Raw genomic sequence first — 19888 nt, forward strand, 5'->3', positions numbered from 1 at the left:
CAGGAAGTACGTAGAAACTTAGAGACCTTGTTCATTAGTTTCTCCCACCAAAAACATGCTAAAGAGAGAAGAAAGCTATGGATTGGCTAAATAGAATGACAGGCTTGGTGTTTCAGGAATTGAAATAGCCAGGAAAACAAATGGGAAGTGAAAAGGGGAAAACCTACTAGTGTTGGGCACTATGTTACAATCTTTACACACTTTATCTCTTAAATGTTTAATTTCTCAAAACAAAGTAGGTGGTATTAAGCACATTTTACAGAGGTGCAAATTGAATCTTCGTATAGTCAAACATCTAGAAGATACAGATTCAACCCTAAACTGCTGCACCACCCAAATAGGCCTTTTGTTTCTGAATTTGCCTTTCACACTATGTTTTTCCAAGACCTTCATCCTCCCCTCTGCTATGGTGAGAAATTTTGAGTCAAAGCCAAATGTAATTTCAACCCCATTATCATTCTTCTGACTCTCAGTTAAGCAACTCTTTCCTATACAGTTAACTTTACAGAACAGCTTTCTATGATGGGTCTTAGTAAACAAGAGGGCTATTAATGATGCATATGCTTCCCATGGAGACTAGTTGCAGAAGAAAAGGGGCATTTGGTTGTTTCAGTGCCAAACAGTAAGTTGCTAGAGAAGACAAAGTGCCTGTTGGGCTTAAAAAATCTGTCCAAAATTGTCTAAATCATGGATGATAAACACCAAGAGCTAAGACAAAATATGAAAATTCATGACTTCTGCTCATTCTTTTATTTCAGGAGAGTTTCATTGTTTGAATTTCACACAGTAGCTTGAGCTGCAAATAAAGAAAACCAAAAATAATACATAGTCCTCAGCACTATTCATTCTGTTTGTGATCAAATGGCCCATGATCCTTATGATTCCACACTTTTCAATCTACCCTGAAATAACATTTGTCCTTTTCAAAGCCCCCAACAATAGATAAGCCATAATGAAAGCTCTTCTTCTTGCTTTTACTGCAAGTATATATGCTCCAACCTTCATGTCTAAAGTGTTTACCTGGCTTTTTCATAGCTGACTCAGTAGATTGGAACCTTTTAATGCAACCTTCATGGCATGTGGTCACCAAATCTATGTGAAGTTTTTATAATTTTTATATGATTGATAGCATATTGCTCTTCACTGGTGAGGGGAACCATATCTATTTCCTGCTTGCTTCCTTTTGTAGATGTTAAGTTACTTAATCCATTTACTTTCATGATTGGGACTTCAAAGGTAGAAATGTGAAGGAAAAGAGAAAAGCAAACAAGTTCAACAAGTCTGTGCCTGACTCTTAGGCCTAAATGTTTTCTACTACATTATATACTACCTCCCAGGGTTATAAAACCAAAGCTTCCTTTTCTGCAAAGTAACCCAGTTAGTGGGGAGAGGTAATCAATCAATCAGTCAATCAATCAACTGCCATAGCTTTAGAAGGAAATAAAAGCTCCTTTCTCAAAAGCCTATAGCTCCACAGTTTCCCAAAACTATTGTCCATGCCCATCTTTTAGACCTTGATTCAACCCCTCATGATCCTGTATCAGCTACCATTATCGTCTATTTTAAATGCATACTTCTATATTTCAAAACCTGCCCCCAAACCTACCTCTATTTACTATGTCATTCCTCTCTAAAACAATGTATGTGAAAGAGTTTTTTAAATTGTAGTGTTATACCAATTCTAGTATTATTACTAAACAAAACTCAAGACTTTTTAAAAAAAACTTTCTCAGATTAGCTTTGCCTACCCATTCTTTAATTAAATCAACTAATATTTCACCTCTAATCTATGACAAGCACACATATGTCTCAGAACCTTAGAGATGAGTAAAATGAATAAGAAAGTAACTGTTGCCTTAGGAAGTTTATAATCTGCTGCTTCCCAGCCCTACTCTCCCAATCTACTTCTCTTCGGAATCTACTAAATTTGCCGTTTTTTGAGTACCCATCACGTTTTTGTTTGTCTTGTTGTTTCTGTTATTAATCATAAACTCCCCAGAATTGTGTCCGTATGTTACCATTAGCCAAAAAATCTGGGCACTGTCATGCTCTGAATCAAAACCATGAACTTTGGATAAGCTAATTATCTCTGAGCTTCATTTTTCTCATTTGAAAAATGCAAACAACAGTACCTACTGTATACAGAAGTGGTTATTAGAGGTATATGAAATGATATTTAGTGTACAAAGAAATCATGTCACTTACTTGCTAAAAAAAAATCCTTCAATAACACCTCTGTTGCCTTTCAAGTTACATGTAAATGTCTCGACCTACTACTGGATGCCCTCAAGGAAGATCCCAAACTATTTTGTCAGCCTTCTCTCTTATGATTCCTCTACACATTCTTTTACTCACACCAAAAGGTCCTGCTCCCCTTTTTTCACTATGAGGGAAAATTAGTAGTAACTACCATATTTTTTTCCTTCCAGTTTTATTGAGACACAATCGACACTATACATATTTAAGGTGTACAACATAATGATTTGACTTACGTACATCCCGAAATGATTACCACAGTAAGTTTAGTGAACATCCATCACCGCATATAGGTACAAAATAAAAGAAAAAGAAAAAAATTTTTTTCCTTGTGATAAGTATGCTTAGAATTTACTCTCTTAACTTTCACACATAATATACAGCAGTGTTAGTATATTAATCATGTTGTACATTACACGCCTAGTACTTATTTATCTTATAACGAGAGCTTTATACCTTTTGACCACCTTCATCCAGTTCCCCCTCCTACTAACCCCTGCCTCTGGTAACCACAAATATGATCTCTTCTTCTGTGAGTTTGTTCGTTTGTTTGTTTGTTTTTAAAGTATAATTGACCTACAACACTATGTTAGTCCCTGGTGCCCAACATAGTCATTCAATATTTCTATACATTAGGTAATGATAAAATACTGTGGTAAGTCTAGTTACCATCTGTCACCATACTAAGATATTATTATTGGCTATATTCCCCACACTGTACAGTTCGTCCCCATGACTCATTTATTTTGTAACTGGAAGTTTGTACCTCTTCATCTCCCTCACCTATTTCTCTCATCCCCCCCACACTCCTCTCCTCTGGCAACCACCTGTTTGTTCTCTGTGTCTATGACTGTTTCTCTTTTGTTATGTTTGTTCATTTGTTTTTTTCTTTAGATTTCACGTATAAGTGAAATCATATGGTATTTGGCTTTCTCTGTCTGACTTATTTCACTTAGCATAATACCCTCTAGGTCAGTTATTTTTACTGTGAGAATTTCTAGTTATTTTTCTCCTCATTCAACTCTGCAGCATATTTTATAAACGATGAGAAAGGTTAATTGGCTCCTTCACAGTAACAACACAGCAAATAACTGGAAAAGATGGAATTTGAAACCAGAGCTGTCTGGCTTCAAAATCCATACCTTTTCACCCTACTATGTACATTGTGCAAAATGTGAAAAATGTCCTTCCTTATGTTTAACTGGAATAAGTTTTCCAAGCCCATCTCAGGTGCTACCTCCTTCACCAAACTGTCCTTGATCCTCATCCAAATACAATATCTCCCTCAAATTTCTCACAGCAGTGTGTCACTCATTTTTGCGCAGCGCTGTGCTAGTGACTTACATACTAAATCATGAGTTCTTTGACACCAGGGTGAGGGTTTCCCCTGAAGCAAAGTACTTTGCACCAAGTTTACACCCTGTTTCCCCTGAAGCAGAGCAGTTTGCACCAAGTAGATATTTAATAAAGTCACTTCAATTGAACAGAGGGTCATTAAGGTCACATATGGAAAATTCTGTCCAATGCAATCCAGGAATCATTTACTTACTAACATGTCTCTATTCCAGGTCCTGTAGTAGACATTGGGTTTAAAGAGATAAAAGCAAGGCAAAAATCCCTGCCCTCAAGGAGTTTACAGTTTGATTAAAGTTCTTTGAAACCAGAAAGTTGTTTTTTTTTTTAATTTAGGCATTATAGTGAGATGAAACAAACACTTTAGTAATACAAATAAATTCTCACTTGTTGTTCACACAGATACAGTTGTCTCCTCCAGCTGCTGTACCAGTTTAGACTACATCGTCACCTACCTCTTCAAGCACATAGCAAAAGAGGGCAGGAAGCCACTTCGATGCAGAGAGGCTGCCCAGGCTGGTCAGAGACTATTACATTTTATGCAGCAAAATCCAGAGGTCCTGCAGCAGGTAACTGGTGGTTGCTTATCTAGCTTAAGAGAGAAGAGTTTCCCAACAGCCAATCTGGTCTCTGAATATCCCTTAGAGCAACTGGTCTTGCCAAGACTCTTTACTGGGTCTTCTCTAGGAGTATTTTCCCTGTAGGTAGGATAGTACACTGGCCTCAGGATTACCCACCCTCCAGAAATCTCTAAGTCATTCATCTCACCTCAGTGAAGCTAGAATTCAAAAAGAGGATAACTCTTCCAGAGACAAGAGAAATAAAAGTCAAAGCTGGAACTAGAAACAGTCAACCTCTGATTTCTTTCCCAGAGCCTCTAATAACGTCATCTTAGGTTTGCCTTGTGAATACTCTGGTATGTTGGGAAACTACCATTTTCTGGGCTCCTGGTCTGTGCCAGGCAACTTGCTGGGAACTTTCCCTTCATCATATCATTTTCCCCATTTTAAGATGAGAAATCAAGGTTCAGATAGGTCATATTCCCAAGAACATTTAAATAATAAGTAATAAAGCCACAATTTGTTTATTTTCAAATGTTTTCTGACTAGCTAATATGAATTAGGTCCAAGTTTAATATTTTTTAAAAACTCACTTCTGCAAATCACAGTACCAGCATGCATAAAATTAAATATATATGCCAGAAATGTTTCAAAGAGAATAATACCATTTTACTGTGGAGATAGCATCACTATGATATATTCCAGTTCTACTAAATTTGGAAAGTGATATCTTTATACTGCTTCCAGTTGTCTTATTTTGCCAAATTATCTCCATAATAGTCTGTGGTTTGCAAATGTAAACACTTTAACCTGGTCATTAGCCAGCAAATCAGTCGCCTGCAATCAGCATAAAAATGTCAGTCTGAGTAAATAAATGATGAAAATGAATAAGACAGCCATGGAAGAGGTTTTCTTCCTAGCTGTCATTTTTTTGCTAATATTTAAATGACATTAAGTAAACTTTATTTGTGGTGATGTTTCAGTTAACCAGTTATTTTCCTGGCAGGGAGGTGTGTGATTAAGATTTTGTGTAAATAAGCAAAGGGCTCTGGGCCTATAACTATTTGGTATGACCCTGGAATTGTTACAACACGTTGGTGATTAAAGGGGAGGAAGGTAACTCACATTTATTGAGGACTTCCTATGTACAAGGTGCGAGAGCCATTAAGACCCATGAGACATAATTTCTCTCCTTAAATAAGTGTTTCCTGCCAGGTGGGGAGGAGAGACAAGTAACTAACTAATTATGTGATAATTGGATTAACATAGTGATGACAGGAGGAGAGGACTTGCAGAGACATCTCCTCATTTAGACCCCACAACAACACTGCAATGTGGATATAACCATCCCCATTTTTCAAATGAATAAATTGAAGCACAGAGAGATCAACTGGAAAGTGGAATGTGAACCAAGGTCTGTTTGGCTCAAAAGCCCAAGTCCTTACCACTTACTTACACCATTGATTCTCAGGAGACTAGTTGCCGGATAAGATCTCAGATTCACCTGGAATGCCTTTTCAGAATAACACATTCTATCAAGATTTGGATGCACTGCTCCTCACCCATCCTTCTGCAGTAGCCACTGGTACTGCCGGGAGTGTGGCGTAGCCCTCGGGTGTTTTGCAACAAGAAGGCTGAGAACCACAGAATTAGAGCATGTAGCCAGTGGAGAAAATAAATAACCATGGATTGGCCAGTAATCAGACCCAGCCCTCACCCCACCGGGGCAAGTGACAGGTCTGCCACCTGCCAGTGCTCAACCATGATCACAATGTTGTCCCATAAACTTTGGCAGGAACTTTTAAGTGGGTAGAAAATTTTAGCAAAAATCAATAGGCTATGGTCCTAGACAAATACCATCCGACTGTGCAGAACAAGTAATGTGGTTGTGCAGAAGACATGCAAGTTTGTCTTTACTCAGAATTACCATGTGTTTGTTGGTTTAAGTAATTTCTATGTGTTAATAATACTTGGTAATCCTTTACTTTATAGCATATGACTAAGTAGTGATATATCTTTATTAACAGTGGAATACATTCTATTTATTTGGAATGTAGGCTTTCAGATAGCGTTTTAAATATTAATGACTGGTCTCTGGTAGTCAGCATAAATATGATTTGCATTAGCACTAGGTTATATCATCTTGAGTGCCTCTGATGTCAACGATTGGGTATAGTAGTATCTGACATCATCTCCTTAGGTCACTGACAACTTTGACCTCTATTCTTATGCACAGTTTCTGTCGTCTCAAAAGCTCTTTTGAATTGATTTGAAATTTTGACTCTTCCCTTTATGAGGCAGTAAAATTGATAATTATTCAGATGGGAACTGAGCACTGAGTGAAAAATCAATTCCACCCGCTCTCTGCCGCGTATAAAATTACTTCTGAGTCGGCTGGACTGAACGGATGGCCAGAGTAAAAGCAGCAGGCAGGAGTAGTGGGAAGAATTAGCTGGACACAGCTAATAGCCTGAAGGGATAGACTTGGAAAAGAGGGAGTGGGCCAGTTGGGGGTTATTATGAGGAAGGATGGGTCCCATTGATCATCTGTTTGCATCAGCTTTCCAAGACCTTATAAATCAACCCTGAAGAGCAGCAGAATCCAAGATTCAGCCTCTTTCCAGAGGGAATTTATATTAGATTATTCTCATTTTCACACTCAGATGAAAAGTGAGCCATTGATTATTCATTGGTTGCCCATCAAATACTGTTTTTTTAGATGATTTGCCTATCAGAGAAGGTAATGAACAAGGTTGCTGCTTCATAACTCAAGGTTTCAGTTTTCAAGGCATCTGTGTCAGTTAAGTAATGCCTAACCCTATTAAAAGGAATGGGTTACAAATTGCTTAACAGTGCTGAAAAACTAGACCCTAATGACTAATTGTGCTTGGAGTTTAGAGAGGGTTTGTCAGCTCTTTAAACTAAACTGGTGCAATGATACTGCAATTATTTACTAGTTTGAACTGTTCTCCCCCACCCCCCCAACCTGGACCTATATCGCTGGAAGCATAGTTGCATGAAGAGTGTCAATTCTAAATTGCAAAAGTTATCTCCTCAAGCTTCCACAGCAAATGAAGCATGAACCCACACAAAGGGTCTTCTGACATTCTTAGAGGCCTTTCCTATAAGACATTTTAAGTGCCTCTCACCTGAAAATGCGTTTATTATGACCTGCTATGTGGCTTTAGATCTTCAGTGTTTTTAAAAAATTCTCCAAATAAGCCATCTTCCATATTTTGCAAACAAATCTAAATTTGCAAAGCATTACATTTAATCCATTTGAAGATCTGTTATAATTAAGTGAATCTATTTTAAGTAAGAATTATTGTCTAACCAGCATTGCTTTAACTTAACTGAGAAAAACCCAGTTTACATATATTAAGCAAAAAAAAAAAAAATTTCCATGTTTTTATGTCATTAGAGAGATAAGCTAAAGTTTTAAGAACAGGCCAGTAGTAACAGCGATTAGGCATTGATCTGCTATAGTAATTTGGAAGATAAAATTTCTACGTGAAACGTTTTCAGTTTTATCCCTGGTCACGTTAAGTGTTTATATCTATAACTCAAAGGTCAGCATTCATTTAGTTATATCACAGAATGAAAGAAGGATCTACCCAAATTAGGTAGATGAAAGAGCGTGTTTTATGAGAGTAGAAGGGCATTTCAAAGATGGGACTCATTCTTTTTCAGATTATAAGAATAGGACACTGAGGCTGAATGCTTCTCTAAATCAGAACTTTTATTAAAACTACCTGCTCTAGATAGAGTAGCAACTTCCACAGAAGTAGAAAAAGAATTATGTGATGGTCAGTATTACTGATTAGATTATGCAATTAACTTATTAACAAGGTATTTTTAGCAATTATGTTCTCTAAAATTTAAATACACTGAATGGAGGAATTAGAACATTTAGATTTTAATTTATCTTAACCTCTTCTATTTAACTATTTGGCTCAAGTGAGCTGTACTAAAAACCAGAAAAAGTTCTAATTATAATTATTTCTCTCTCCCTCGCTCTCTCTCCCCCTCCCTCCCACTTTGAGCTAACCTGACATTTAACTACAAATTGTGAAGAGCTGTCAGGAGTTATAAGAATCATACTTCAGTAGGGACGTAAGCTGGAAAGAACATTCACCCTTTTCCTCAATCAGTCAGTCAATCAATGAAAATTGCTTTTGTATAGTGCTCTTCGTGACATGCATCCCAAAGTGAATTACAGCAAAAGGGAAATCATCTGCTCTTTTTTCATTTCTGTGTTTAGATTGAAAGGATATTGCTCAACATTTTGACATACTATACAAGACATCTTTCATACTTAAGACACCATCCCATAGTACTAAGTAGGAGAAAGTGCAGTCACATATTTAACTGATGTTGAGATTTTGGCCTATAGAACCTCAACAAGACTCTCACAGTGGGAAACACTTTAGCAGATGAAATACATTAATGTCTCTTATGCTCTTAAAAAAATTAACCAGACTTTCTAATGTTATTATAGACATTTCTAGTGAACCCTAAATAGAAAGTATGCTCATGACCCACTAGCTCAGTCTGGTTAATTTGCAGCTATTATCAAAAGTATGGCAGTAGATTGATGTCAAAAACACATGCTGAAAGAACATTCACAACTGGATCAGAGGATAACATGGATTTAAAGGGAAGCCAGGGATAGGTCATTAGACATGGCAAGTAAAAAAGAAGAATAATAGAATTGTGTTTTTGCACATGCTGCTGCAGTCTTGGTCGTCTTCACAGCAACATATGTATGTACTTTGTATTTATTTCTAGGAAAAAAATAATACTGGCAAAATATTGCAGACACTAGCTTAAGCTTTTTACATATGCATTTAATCTGATTTAATCACCACAGTATCTCTGTGAAGCTGTAGTATTATGAGCACCATTTTACAGATACAGAAACCAAGGCATAAAAAGATTAAGTAACTTTCCCAAGTTACGAGTGGTCAATAAGATCATGTAGTCCATAAGCGGAAAGACTAAAATTTTACCTTGATGTGTTTAGCTCCAGCGTTCACATGCTTAAACACAAAGCTATAATTTGTTGGCGGCTGCTAATTTGAAGTAGTATGTATGTTTTGAGCACTTACAATGAGGCAAGTTGAGCTTCCAATAAGTCCCACTGGGGCCATCCTTAAGGTAGAATGATTTAGAGCAGTCATCCTATACCCCAACTTTGTGCTGCAGCCGGAATGAAACAGATGGGCAGTGACCCAAAGAGGCAATGGGCAAGGGAGAGGGAGGTTGCTTTGCCAGCTGGTATAGAAAAGCGCTGTGGCTCCCACCATCACTGACAGAGCTAACAGAGCTTCCTCTCTCTTATTCTACACCCATACCCAATCATTAATTCTGTAGCCAGACATTGAAGGTATAAAATTTAGCAGGACATGTATCCTTGAGAAGGTCAGAGTCTAATAGTGTAACTGTCTCGTGATGTTCCTTTGTGACTATCCTTTAATTCCTCTGAGGTAGCTCTTGAGGTTTACTCTAACCTGATTTTTCTAGGATAGAATCAATATGGCAGCTGTGAAATGAAGTTGGGGAAGCAACAAGTGCTTTGCATCCATCCCCCATACCCTGCGCGTCTCTAGGCTTTGTCCTGACTCTCACCACTGATTCATCAGTGTTGAATGTCATTTTTTACCTCTTTCTGATTGTAAACAGCTTCTCTTTTTTAAAAGAGGCTTCTACTACTGAGTACCATTAGCTCCACTGAAGTTCCTTCTTAAGGGCCTCTCACATGGGCAAGTCTGAAACTGACTCCTCTGAGCATCCCTCTCCTTCTCCTTTTCATTCTGTAAGGTACCACAGACTAAGGTTCCTATAGAGCCAAGTAGGAAACTTGACTGAGGTAGACAGGAACGACAAACTGTGTTCAGTATACATCCCTGTCTAAAGGGGGCAGCCTCCAAAGAGCTCCAGCTAATTGTTGCCCTGTAAGGTGGTAAGACCCAGTGTTGCCAGATATATTGAGATTTCCCCCCGGAGAGAAGCCAGAAATCCAGTTTTGTAAATGTTGGCCACTGATTGAAAATTTAAAATAAAAATACTCTGCAGGTCAGCACTGTATGTCTGGTTATCAGTTTCCCGCCTTTGTATTCTGTACTCTTAGAGAATTTCAGAACTCAGATCTCTTAATGCATGATCCCTTGCATTTCTCATAGCCATCCCATGTGGCCTTGCAACAGTGATATTTTTATTTGTCTCTGATGTTTTGATAATTCTTAAAGCACACTTTTTTAATTTGTTGTTTTAAGAGGATGCCATTATTTTGCTTTTACATATGACTCTATACTTAGGTCTTTAATGAAACTTAAAGAGGGCATTTTATCACATTTGAGTTGTGTCTTTGCATACAGAAGGGGTGCAGTAAACAGGCAATGAAACTCAGTTAACATCTCCCAAACATTTTTTTTTTAATTTTCAAAATAACAAGATTTGTTTGAGGCAGAAATAAAGTTCACTTTGGTCAAGTGTGTGTGTGTGTGTGTGTGTGTGTGTGTTTGTGTGTGTCTGTGTGTGTGTGTGTGTGTGTGTGAGATCTAATTACTAAGGATCAAATCAGAGTATCTAAGAGGACCAGGGCTGCACAAAAGTATCTAGTTAATAGCCAGGTAACAAAAGTCCAAAAGGGAGTAAAACTCTTAAGAACGATCAATGTGTGACCACCACCCCTAAAGATCAGTTTAGAAAGTTAAAATATATAATTTTAAAAAGGGAAAGGGCTTCCCTGGTGGCGCAGTGGTTGAGAATCTGCCTGCTAATGCAGGGGACACGGGTTCGAGCCCTGGTCTGGGAAGATCCCACATGCCACGGAGCAGCTGGGCCCGTGAGCCACAACTACTGAGCCTGCGCGTCTGGAGCCTGTGCCCCGCAACGGGAGGGGCCGCGATAGTGAAAGGCCCGCGCACCGCGATGAAGAGCGGTCCCCGCACCGCGATGAAGAGTGGCCCCCACTTGCCGTAACTAGAGAAAGCCCTCGCACGAACCGAAGACCTAACACAGCCAAAAATAAATAAATAAATAAATAAAGTAGCTATAAAATTTTAAAAAAAGGAAAAACACTAATTTTTAATTAAAATGGCTTTTATCTGTGATATAATAAAATCATTTGTCCATCTTTAGAAGGATGATTCTTGTCCAAATCCTTTGTTATATTCCATATCTTTGCCATTTTGATTTCATTTTTGTTATAGAGATATTTGTTGAATGACTGTTTCAACTGTAACAAAAAATGGTATTTTAAAACAAAACCCTTTTAAAACAAACCTATTCTTGATTTATAAATCATCAAATTAGTGTTATAACCCTATCACCTATCTTTACACGTACCTTTTTTTCCCCAAAGATCACCTCCATCTTGATACTTGTCCCAGCACCTAGCAGAGCCTGAAACCTTGTGATGGTCAATGAATGTCTGCAAAACAAACCAAAAAAATTAATTTTTAAAAGTGCAATCTACAGGCAGTGACTTTAGGTATCAAATCTAACATGGTCATAGACTAATACATAATAAAATAAATGGTAATGCCAAGATAAGATTATATCGTCATATACTATATAATAACCCTGCTGAAATTCCATAAGAAAATTTTATTCTAAACATGGACGAAGAAAGAAATAAGTACTTCAAATATTGTTTCAAATGGTAACAGAACAGAGAAGGTTTGTGGTGAGGTGTTTTTTTTTTGTCTGTTTGTCTGTTTGTTTGTTTTTTCCACTGGGACATGTGTTTTTCTACCTCTAAGCACAGTTTAAAGACGTAATCCATTGATAGCGTAACTTGCCTTATTAATTGAAAGGGATGGAATCCACCAGATGTAGCCCAAACCAGCAGAGAGTTAGGTGACTAAGCAACAGCAAAGACACCATATTGAGTGAGCCAGATTTCAGTCTCCAAGTCATTTATTTCAACCGGTGACAATACATTTAAACTCCTGTGCCTCAGCAGTGATTGATGGTTTAATATCATATATAATTTTTTTAATGAAGGAAAACCATTTAAATATGTTACCATTTGCACTGGTATTCTCCTATGTACATAACTGCATTTAATCATTATGGGGATTGTTTTTATACTTGTGTAATTTGTATCCAAGAAATAACTGTCAAAACCATCTCATGCTGTTGCTGGAAATGGTACAGTGTGCTTCATACTTGAATAGATTCATTCTTCCCTGCACATAATTAAGAGTGTTGGAGCTTTCACTGCTACCACATAGGAATTCCATGTTTACATTTCTGAGAATGAAAAATTAGCCACAATTTGCTTTTTCGGGCTCCCATTTTCTGGGGCTGTGATATTTAAGTACCTTAGTTCTGTACCGGTATATGATTTGAAGAGTTTGATTTTAAGACTTTTAATATTAAAATACATAATAAAATTTTATTATCTAGTTATAAGAGGGTTTAGCCTCTTATTAAAGTTGCTAAATCAGACCTGGATTAGCATCATAATGGCACAGTTTGATATGGAATACTCAAAAGTCAAGTTCGAGGGAAGGGATGGGTTTTGTTGTTGTTGTTGTTTTGGGGGTTTTCTCCTATACCCACCCCTTGCACAAAATAGCAAGGATGAAATGCATGTATGGAAACAAACAAGGAGCAATTTGGGACGCTGGAGAAGGAGTGGAGGTGTCAGCCTAGGATGGTACCCTTAGGCGAGGCAGCTGGTATATGTAGCCTTTTGTTTATCTGCTACTGGTTTATGTAGCCTTTAGGCCGGCACCAGAAACAATCACTCCTACAGGGTCAGCTGCTGGTCAGAAGCAAAGTAAGAAAAGATTTTGCGTTCAAATGCGCAGCCATAATTTCTGTACAGCTGGCACCTGCTACTGGTGCACAGCATGAAGGTGAAAGGTCAAAGAGGCAGTTGTTCAAAACTCAAGAATGGCTTAAAGGGACTTGTAGATTAATCTGCTTTATTAACTTCTGTATATTAGATAACTATTGCTATGAATGACAGTACATCTTTTTGAATAAGTCGCATCTCTTTCTCTTTTAAATTAGCTTTTGAGTAATGAATATTAAATAGAAAGCATTTCAGGGGTAATTAAATGAAAACAGAATGATGTCATTTTACAATTATATTTGTGTGTTTATAGAATAGGGGAATTATAATGTTTTCCAAGGAGCTAAAAAAAAAGAGCCGGCTTCATAAGGAAGAATTTGAAATAAATAAGTTAGATGTCCATTAGCCTTTGTGTTTAAACTAAAAAATATGATGTAGTTTGCGACTTAACATAGAGTCACTGGGTGCCAGTGGCTTGATTTGGCATTCCCAGGGGCTCCAAGTGTTTTCTTTATGAATTAAAGTGACTGCAATCCGTCATTGTTCTTTTATCTACAGTTTAGCACAGTCAGTTTTGCTATTACTCTGCAGCAAATGTTCTCAGAATAGCAAAGGAGTAGTAAAAAACAACAGCCATACCTTTTCCTTCGCTCTCATGTAAAGCAGATAAAGAGCATTTCATAAGGAAAAAAACGCACGGTTTTACACAGGTTTAGCCCAATGATAATTAGGCGTGCTTTATAACGGTCTCTCACCCGGTATGGCAAATGGCAAACAAGATGGTTTTTAGCCTCTTCATTAATAGTGATTGGCGCAGTTAGCTATCATTATAAATTAAGGGTAAAAAGAGTTCACTTACATGCGTTCTTTTTTAAAGCCTCTGCAAGGAAAATTTCTAATCCATAGATAAAAGACTGACACCAACTCTGGGAACATGTTTAACAATCTGTCTTCTAAAAGGACGATTTTTTTTCTGCTGACTCTCAGTGATTTTTGTTTTTGTTCTTTTAAGAATTCTCAGAAAAAGCATAGCAGATGACATCTGCCTTTTTCATGCTAACACAGCACAGATAGTAGCATTTATCCATATTTCACAAATGGAAGGCATTTGGGATTTCATTTGCACTCCCAAGTTTTAACACGAGTTCAGTCTTTTCTACTCTGAGCAGTGTTTCGGTGACATGTGAAGATGACACCTGAGATCACCTTCCTGTGTCACATCCAAGCCAGCCCAGGGCTCACCAGAAGGATCCTAAACTTGCATGGGTGTCACAAAGGAGCAGACTACCTTGACCAGAAAAGATTGGGTTAGGAGTATTTCCACATCCTTACACTCCAAAGTGGAAGAACCTTTACACCTCCTTCTTAAAGATCTAGACTTTTCCTCCGTTCTGTAACAGAAGCCTTATTTACTGTAGGGTTGCTAGGACCTAAGAAGTCACTACAAAAGGGCGATCTCAGGTTCAAACAGAATTTTGATGATGAATGATAATGATGAAAAAGAAGTAGAAATAATTATTATATGCTAGGCTTGTGTGCTAAGTGCTTTATATATATGTACACAGACATGGGCAATGGGCAAGGGAGAGGGAGGTTGCTTTGCCAGCTGGTATAGAAAAGCCCTGTGGCTCCCACCATCACTGACAGAGCTAACAGAGCTTCCTCTCTGTTAGAATAGGGGAGAAGTCCCTAGCACACAAATAAATTCCAGTGTGTGTGTGTGTGTGTGTGTGTGTGTACATATATATATATATATATTTCTATTTAAGTCTCACTACTCTGTGGGGCAGATATTTTTAATCTCCATTTTATGATCAAAATACTGTAATTGCAGCTCTAGTAAGAGAGTAACTCACCCAATACCATACAGCTAATAAGTAGCAGAACCCATGCTCTTAACCAAAATACAGTACAACTTTTAAATGGGCTAGAAACAGGATTGGGAGGGATGGAGGATAAGCAAGGGGAGACGCATACCATTCATTCATTCATAAATCCTTGATTGAGCCAGGGGCCCCTTTCTTTGAGAACTGATTGGACAAGAGGTAAACACTTGACCTAAGCTGGCTTTTCTTCCCTGGATTTAGAAACGAGCATTTAAAAGATACTGGTCAGCCTCGTCTGAATTGAAGACTTGAAAAATCAAGAGCCATGGGGCAGCCATTCCCTGCCATATGCTCAGAGAAGTAGCCAGTCTGCAGCGAGAGAAAAGAGCAGCAGACATGCTAAAAGGATCTCGAGAGACCAGGCAGGCCCGCAGAGAGAGACTGAGAAGGATCCCACCAGCGTTCTTGTCCCTGGTTCTAAGCCCTTGAGAGGCCTGACCATGCTGCCTAGTGTAGGGATCACCCCTTTGAGGCCTAAGTTTTGTCTGCGATAGTTGCTGTCCTCATAGCCAAAGGATTCTTGACTCAGGGAAGTTGTGAGGACAAAGTGAACCAATGAGTATAGACTCACCTAGCCCAGAGAAGGTATTCAATAAATGTGTAACAGTAGCCTTCACTTTGAAAAACAGTATGCAGGTACCACTTTTTAATGTCCCTGTCCTTGTCCATATCCCTGCTGTTCATAATTATAAATGTGAGAAAAGTATCCTGTCCAGGAAATCCCAGGCCCAAGACTTCATTTCACAAGATGATTTGATTCTGCTATGACTTCAGCCAGATTACTTAATGTCTACCTGGTCCCATCCATGTGTTCTGCCTTTCTTAGAGTTCTTTCTGTGACAAGCATTCTTAATATCACGCTCACTCACTGGACTGGATGGGGCATGGTGTGATTTTATTCTTGGGCCCAAACTGACTTTTTCTCACTTATTCTTCCTGCATACTCCAGGCATTACCTTGCAATGGCAAGAATGAAAATAAACGCCATAACTCTTTCCATTTGTATAATGTCTTCATACCTTAATGTCTCTTCTGACTCTCACAAAAACCCTGATGGGTAGACAGGGCCAATGTGAATATTTTTTTAACTTGAGAGTACGGGTACATCAACACATTTAATCCCACAGTACCTGTATGGGTAAAGTACGCAGAGGTTCAGAGGGACGAAATAACTTGCCCCAAGACACAGAGCCACTAAATAGCAGTGCCTAGAATATAACTAAGGCTTTCTTGTCTCTAGATTTTACAGTTTTCTTGTCTCTAGATTTTACCATACCAAGGCTTCCCAGGGCCTTAACCTACCCTTCCTTCCTGGCATTTCTTCTTATCCGTTCATCCCTATTCAAGGGAGACAGCAAGATAAATGACAGGGTTCCCCTGCCTTCATTTCTCTGAGTGGCACTGTGGATGGTATAAGAAGCTCTTTGAGTTTCTTGAAAGAATGGCACAGGATAAAGTGAGGGTTGGTTTAATGATGGCATGATTTATTCATTTCACAGTTATTACTGATTTTTCACATAGTACTTGAAGGGTAAATTATGTGAAATTTTCCCAAAGTATATTAATGTACTGGAGATGTGACTTCCACCTTCATATTCATTTGTCTTGACCCTTGGAAATTTTAACTAGCAGTAGCCATTCGTGCAGCTGTGAGCTTACATAGTGTGTTAAGGAAGACTTCTTATTTGGTTGCAATCTAATCACTACTTGAAGAACAAGGTAAAGGTTCCCTCATCTGACCTTTCATGAGTTAATGCTGCTTTGTATGCTTTGCAACCCAGAAGAACTCTTGCATGTTAATTCTGTATCCCTTGTCATGCTTAGGAAAATACAGACGTAAGTGCTTTCAGACTGATGAAATTCTGTCCTCCTTTCCTAGTTGTTTAATTGCAAAGTCTCTATTTGTGGAGGACTTTCTACTTTACAACAATCAGAGCTGACAGATTTTACAGTCAACATACCTGGTTTTGGCATACCAGTTATGCTACTTCCTGTGTCCTTGGAATAGTTACCTCACCTCTTTGAGGATAGCAGCCCTTCAACAGGGGGAGTTCTTTACCTTACTTGAACTGGCCCCTGGGAACAGGTGGCTGAACTACTCCCTCCTGTGGTCTCATGCCCAGACTCCCCAAGACTAGCCAAGACCTAGATGTCTCTGATTCCATCACTCCCTCAGCCAGTTACCCCATAACGCGGAACACTGGTATCATGGAAAAGAAAAACATTCAAGTGCATGTTTAGTTGAGGTCACGTGAACATAGAATGCTAAGAAGGAGCGATGGGAAGCTCAAGTCCTGAAGAGAAATCTCTTAGGCCCCAAAGAGACCCACCAGAAAGAAAACACTAAGCAAGAGCTCTGTGTTAATGCCCATACTTAATGTGGCATCTCATTTTAGATGGGACAAAGAAGTTCCACTCAGGGAACTAAAAGCGTCAATTAGAGTTAAGTGCATTTAGGGATGATTTCTCTGAGACCCTTAAGATTGGAAGGAAACAACTTGATGGGTGCACAATAAGAGATTAATAAATACTTAGGCTGCATGAGCTCTTTTAGGCCACAGGGACCACATTTTATTCAATTCTATACCACAGTGCCTGACACATAGTAGGAGTTCAGTAATTCTTTGAGCAAAGAATAAGTCCAAAAAAATGCAGAGGGAGGGAGAAAAGAAAGAAGGAGAAGTCCCTAGCACAGTACCTGACACATAGTAGGTACTCATCACGGATGTGTTACGTGTGTGCACCTAGCACGTAAGAGTTGATGATAGACTATTATTGACTTGAAATATGTGCAGGTGAAACAAGTAGATAACAAGAGGGCTTTAGAGCTTCTCTAGCAGCCTGGCCTGTTTTGGAATCTGTACTTGAAGAGAGAAGTTCCACCCTCAGCAAATGATGGCCTCTTCTTACCCCACAGAAGGAGCAAGCCCTCCCTCCCCAACCCCATCTTTCTCCTGAGCCCCCTGCATTACTGAGAGGCTGGAAACAAATTGACAGAAACCTGGAGGAAAATAACTCAAGTGATTTAGGAGAATGGAAGGGCTGGCTTATGGGGCCAGATTAAAGAAGCTAAATATGTATAGCCTGCCTAAGTGACAACTAAATGGGGCATTTGATAAGTCTATAAATACTTGGAAGATGTAAACGCCAAGGAGGAAAGGGAATTACTTAGCATGGCACAATGGAGTATTGGCGTAATGGGATAATACTAAGAAAGGGAAGATGAAGGTTGAACATCAATAAAAAGCTTCCTGACAAAGAGAACCATTCCTGACAGAGGACACTATTAAGTTATGTGCTGTGGGCCAAGGGAAGTAATGGCAGTGCCATTTCTCAGGGTACTGGCAACAGAGCCAGCAAGACAGGGCCCAAGATATGTCCTGACTGAGGCACAGAAGCCAAGCAAGTAACCTGTGTCTGCGGCCTCCGAATCCTAGAAACAGGAAAAAAGCTGCATCTTCTTGGGAGATCTCAGTTGGCTCAGCCTCCTAAAGGGTCAGACCCTGTGGAGAATGGTTATACCAGTCGTTCGCCCTTCCACGCCACTGCCCAAACGAAGTCATCCAACTAAAATGGTACCCCATTTCCTCCAAGATAAAGCCCACATTCTCTAGCACGCAGTAGTAGGCCCTTCACAAGACGGGGCCTCTGCCTACCTAATCAGCCTCCTCCGCCACCACCGCTCCCCACGCACCCTCTCAGGTCCCACAAAGCTGCTCGTCATTCCCCGGACACTTCTCCAAACCTTGGCACCTGCTTGCTCCTCTTCCTACCTTACTACTGTCAGACTTTGCGTGTTCTCTACAACAGATCCAGGTGTCACCTGTGAAGCCTTCCCTGCCTGCCCCCCACACCTAGGCAGAGTTAGTCAGCCTCTTGTGGTCTCTCAGAGCCTCCTGTGCAGGCTTCTGTTTGTGGCACTTGCTAGAGTGTGTTGTCGTGTAAACAGTGTATTGCTTCCCCTACTTGAGTTCTTTGAGGGCTGGGACTGTGCCTCATTCATCGGTATGTCCTCAGGGTCTAACACAGAGCCTGGCACAAAGTAGGTGGCAGTAAAGTCTGAATAAATCAAGGAACGAGGTTCTATTCCCAGCACTTTCAGTCAGTATCATTCCTTAGGCTCCCTATGTAATGATTAGGGTGAAAGAGCTTCCAAATCTCAGTAACATCTTTGAATCATCTCCCCAACCGCTTGGCCAGCACTCTATGCCATTTAGACAACTATAAATAAAAACGCTCAAATCTGAAAGGCAGCATGCCATCCTCTGTGGTTTAAACGTTAAACTCGAGACTGATCTGTAATGGAAAGTGCTTCTGAGGGCCGAGTGAATTTTCCAAAAAATATTTTTTTCTCCTCACACAAAATCATTCAAACATGATAAGTAAAATAATCCTCCTCTGTTGGTTATGAAGATTTTTAGGTCCATCTAACCAAATCCCTTCGGGAAGTCAGGGAGAATATAGTGACAGATGATAGGCAATGAAACTTTGAACCTCCTACTGTAAGGATAATATGTTTATTATGAAATACAATATTCATTGCACTCTGCTCTGAGGACCGCATGAGATGCCCTCATGCCATTATGCCTTATGTTGTTCTGTTGTGAAATATGATATTCATTGGGAAATGTTGTGATGACTGTTCAATAAAGTAGCATGCTGTTTCCCGCTCCCTTCCTTGATTTTGAATGGCCTCAGTTAGAGTTTACTTTATCACTGAATATTTAATATAAACATGTGCTTGTAGTCGCCTCTGTCATGCATGTATATGTACACTGGGTGGGGTTCATTTCGCTGCTCCTTATCCCCTGAGCTCACTGTCGGACTGTGGGCCTGCTAGACGGCAGCCGCCCTCCGCCACATGCAGCACTGCTGGGGCCGCCTAGCCTCCAGCCCCTTCTCTCATTGGCAGTCTTGAAGTTGAGGCCATGTTCTTAAAGCTCTGAATTTACCTGTAGCTTCAGTATCAGGTTGTAGTTCTTCGAAAGATTTCTTTAACTGGGAAGAAAATGGGATACGCAGTC

The 19888-nt window shown here is 39.3% G+C and overlaps 1 protein-coding gene across 3 annotated transcripts in view; it reads left to right on the forward strand.

The window, feature by feature from the left end:
* RANBP17 (RAN binding protein 17) overlaps positions 1 to 19888 on the forward strand; it is a 307007-nt gene that overhangs the window by 274679 nt on the left and 12440 nt on the right. For all 3 annotated transcript variants that reach the window (XM_036846016.1, XM_036846017.1, XM_036846018.1), the window contains one exon: positions 4012 to 4178. In XM_036846016.1, coding sequence (XP_036701911.1) covers positions 4012 to 4178 — 167 coding nt within the window. The remainder of the gene's footprint in view (positions 1 to 4011; positions 4179 to 19888) is intronic.

The sequence above is a fragment of the Balaenoptera musculus genome, chromosome 3 (assembly GCF_009873245.2).
Source record: "Balaenoptera musculus isolate JJ_BM4_2016_0621 chromosome 3, mBalMus1.pri.v3, whole genome shotgun sequence".
NCBI lineage: Eukaryota > Metazoa > Chordata > Mammalia > Artiodactyla > Balaenopteridae > Balaenoptera > Balaenoptera musculus.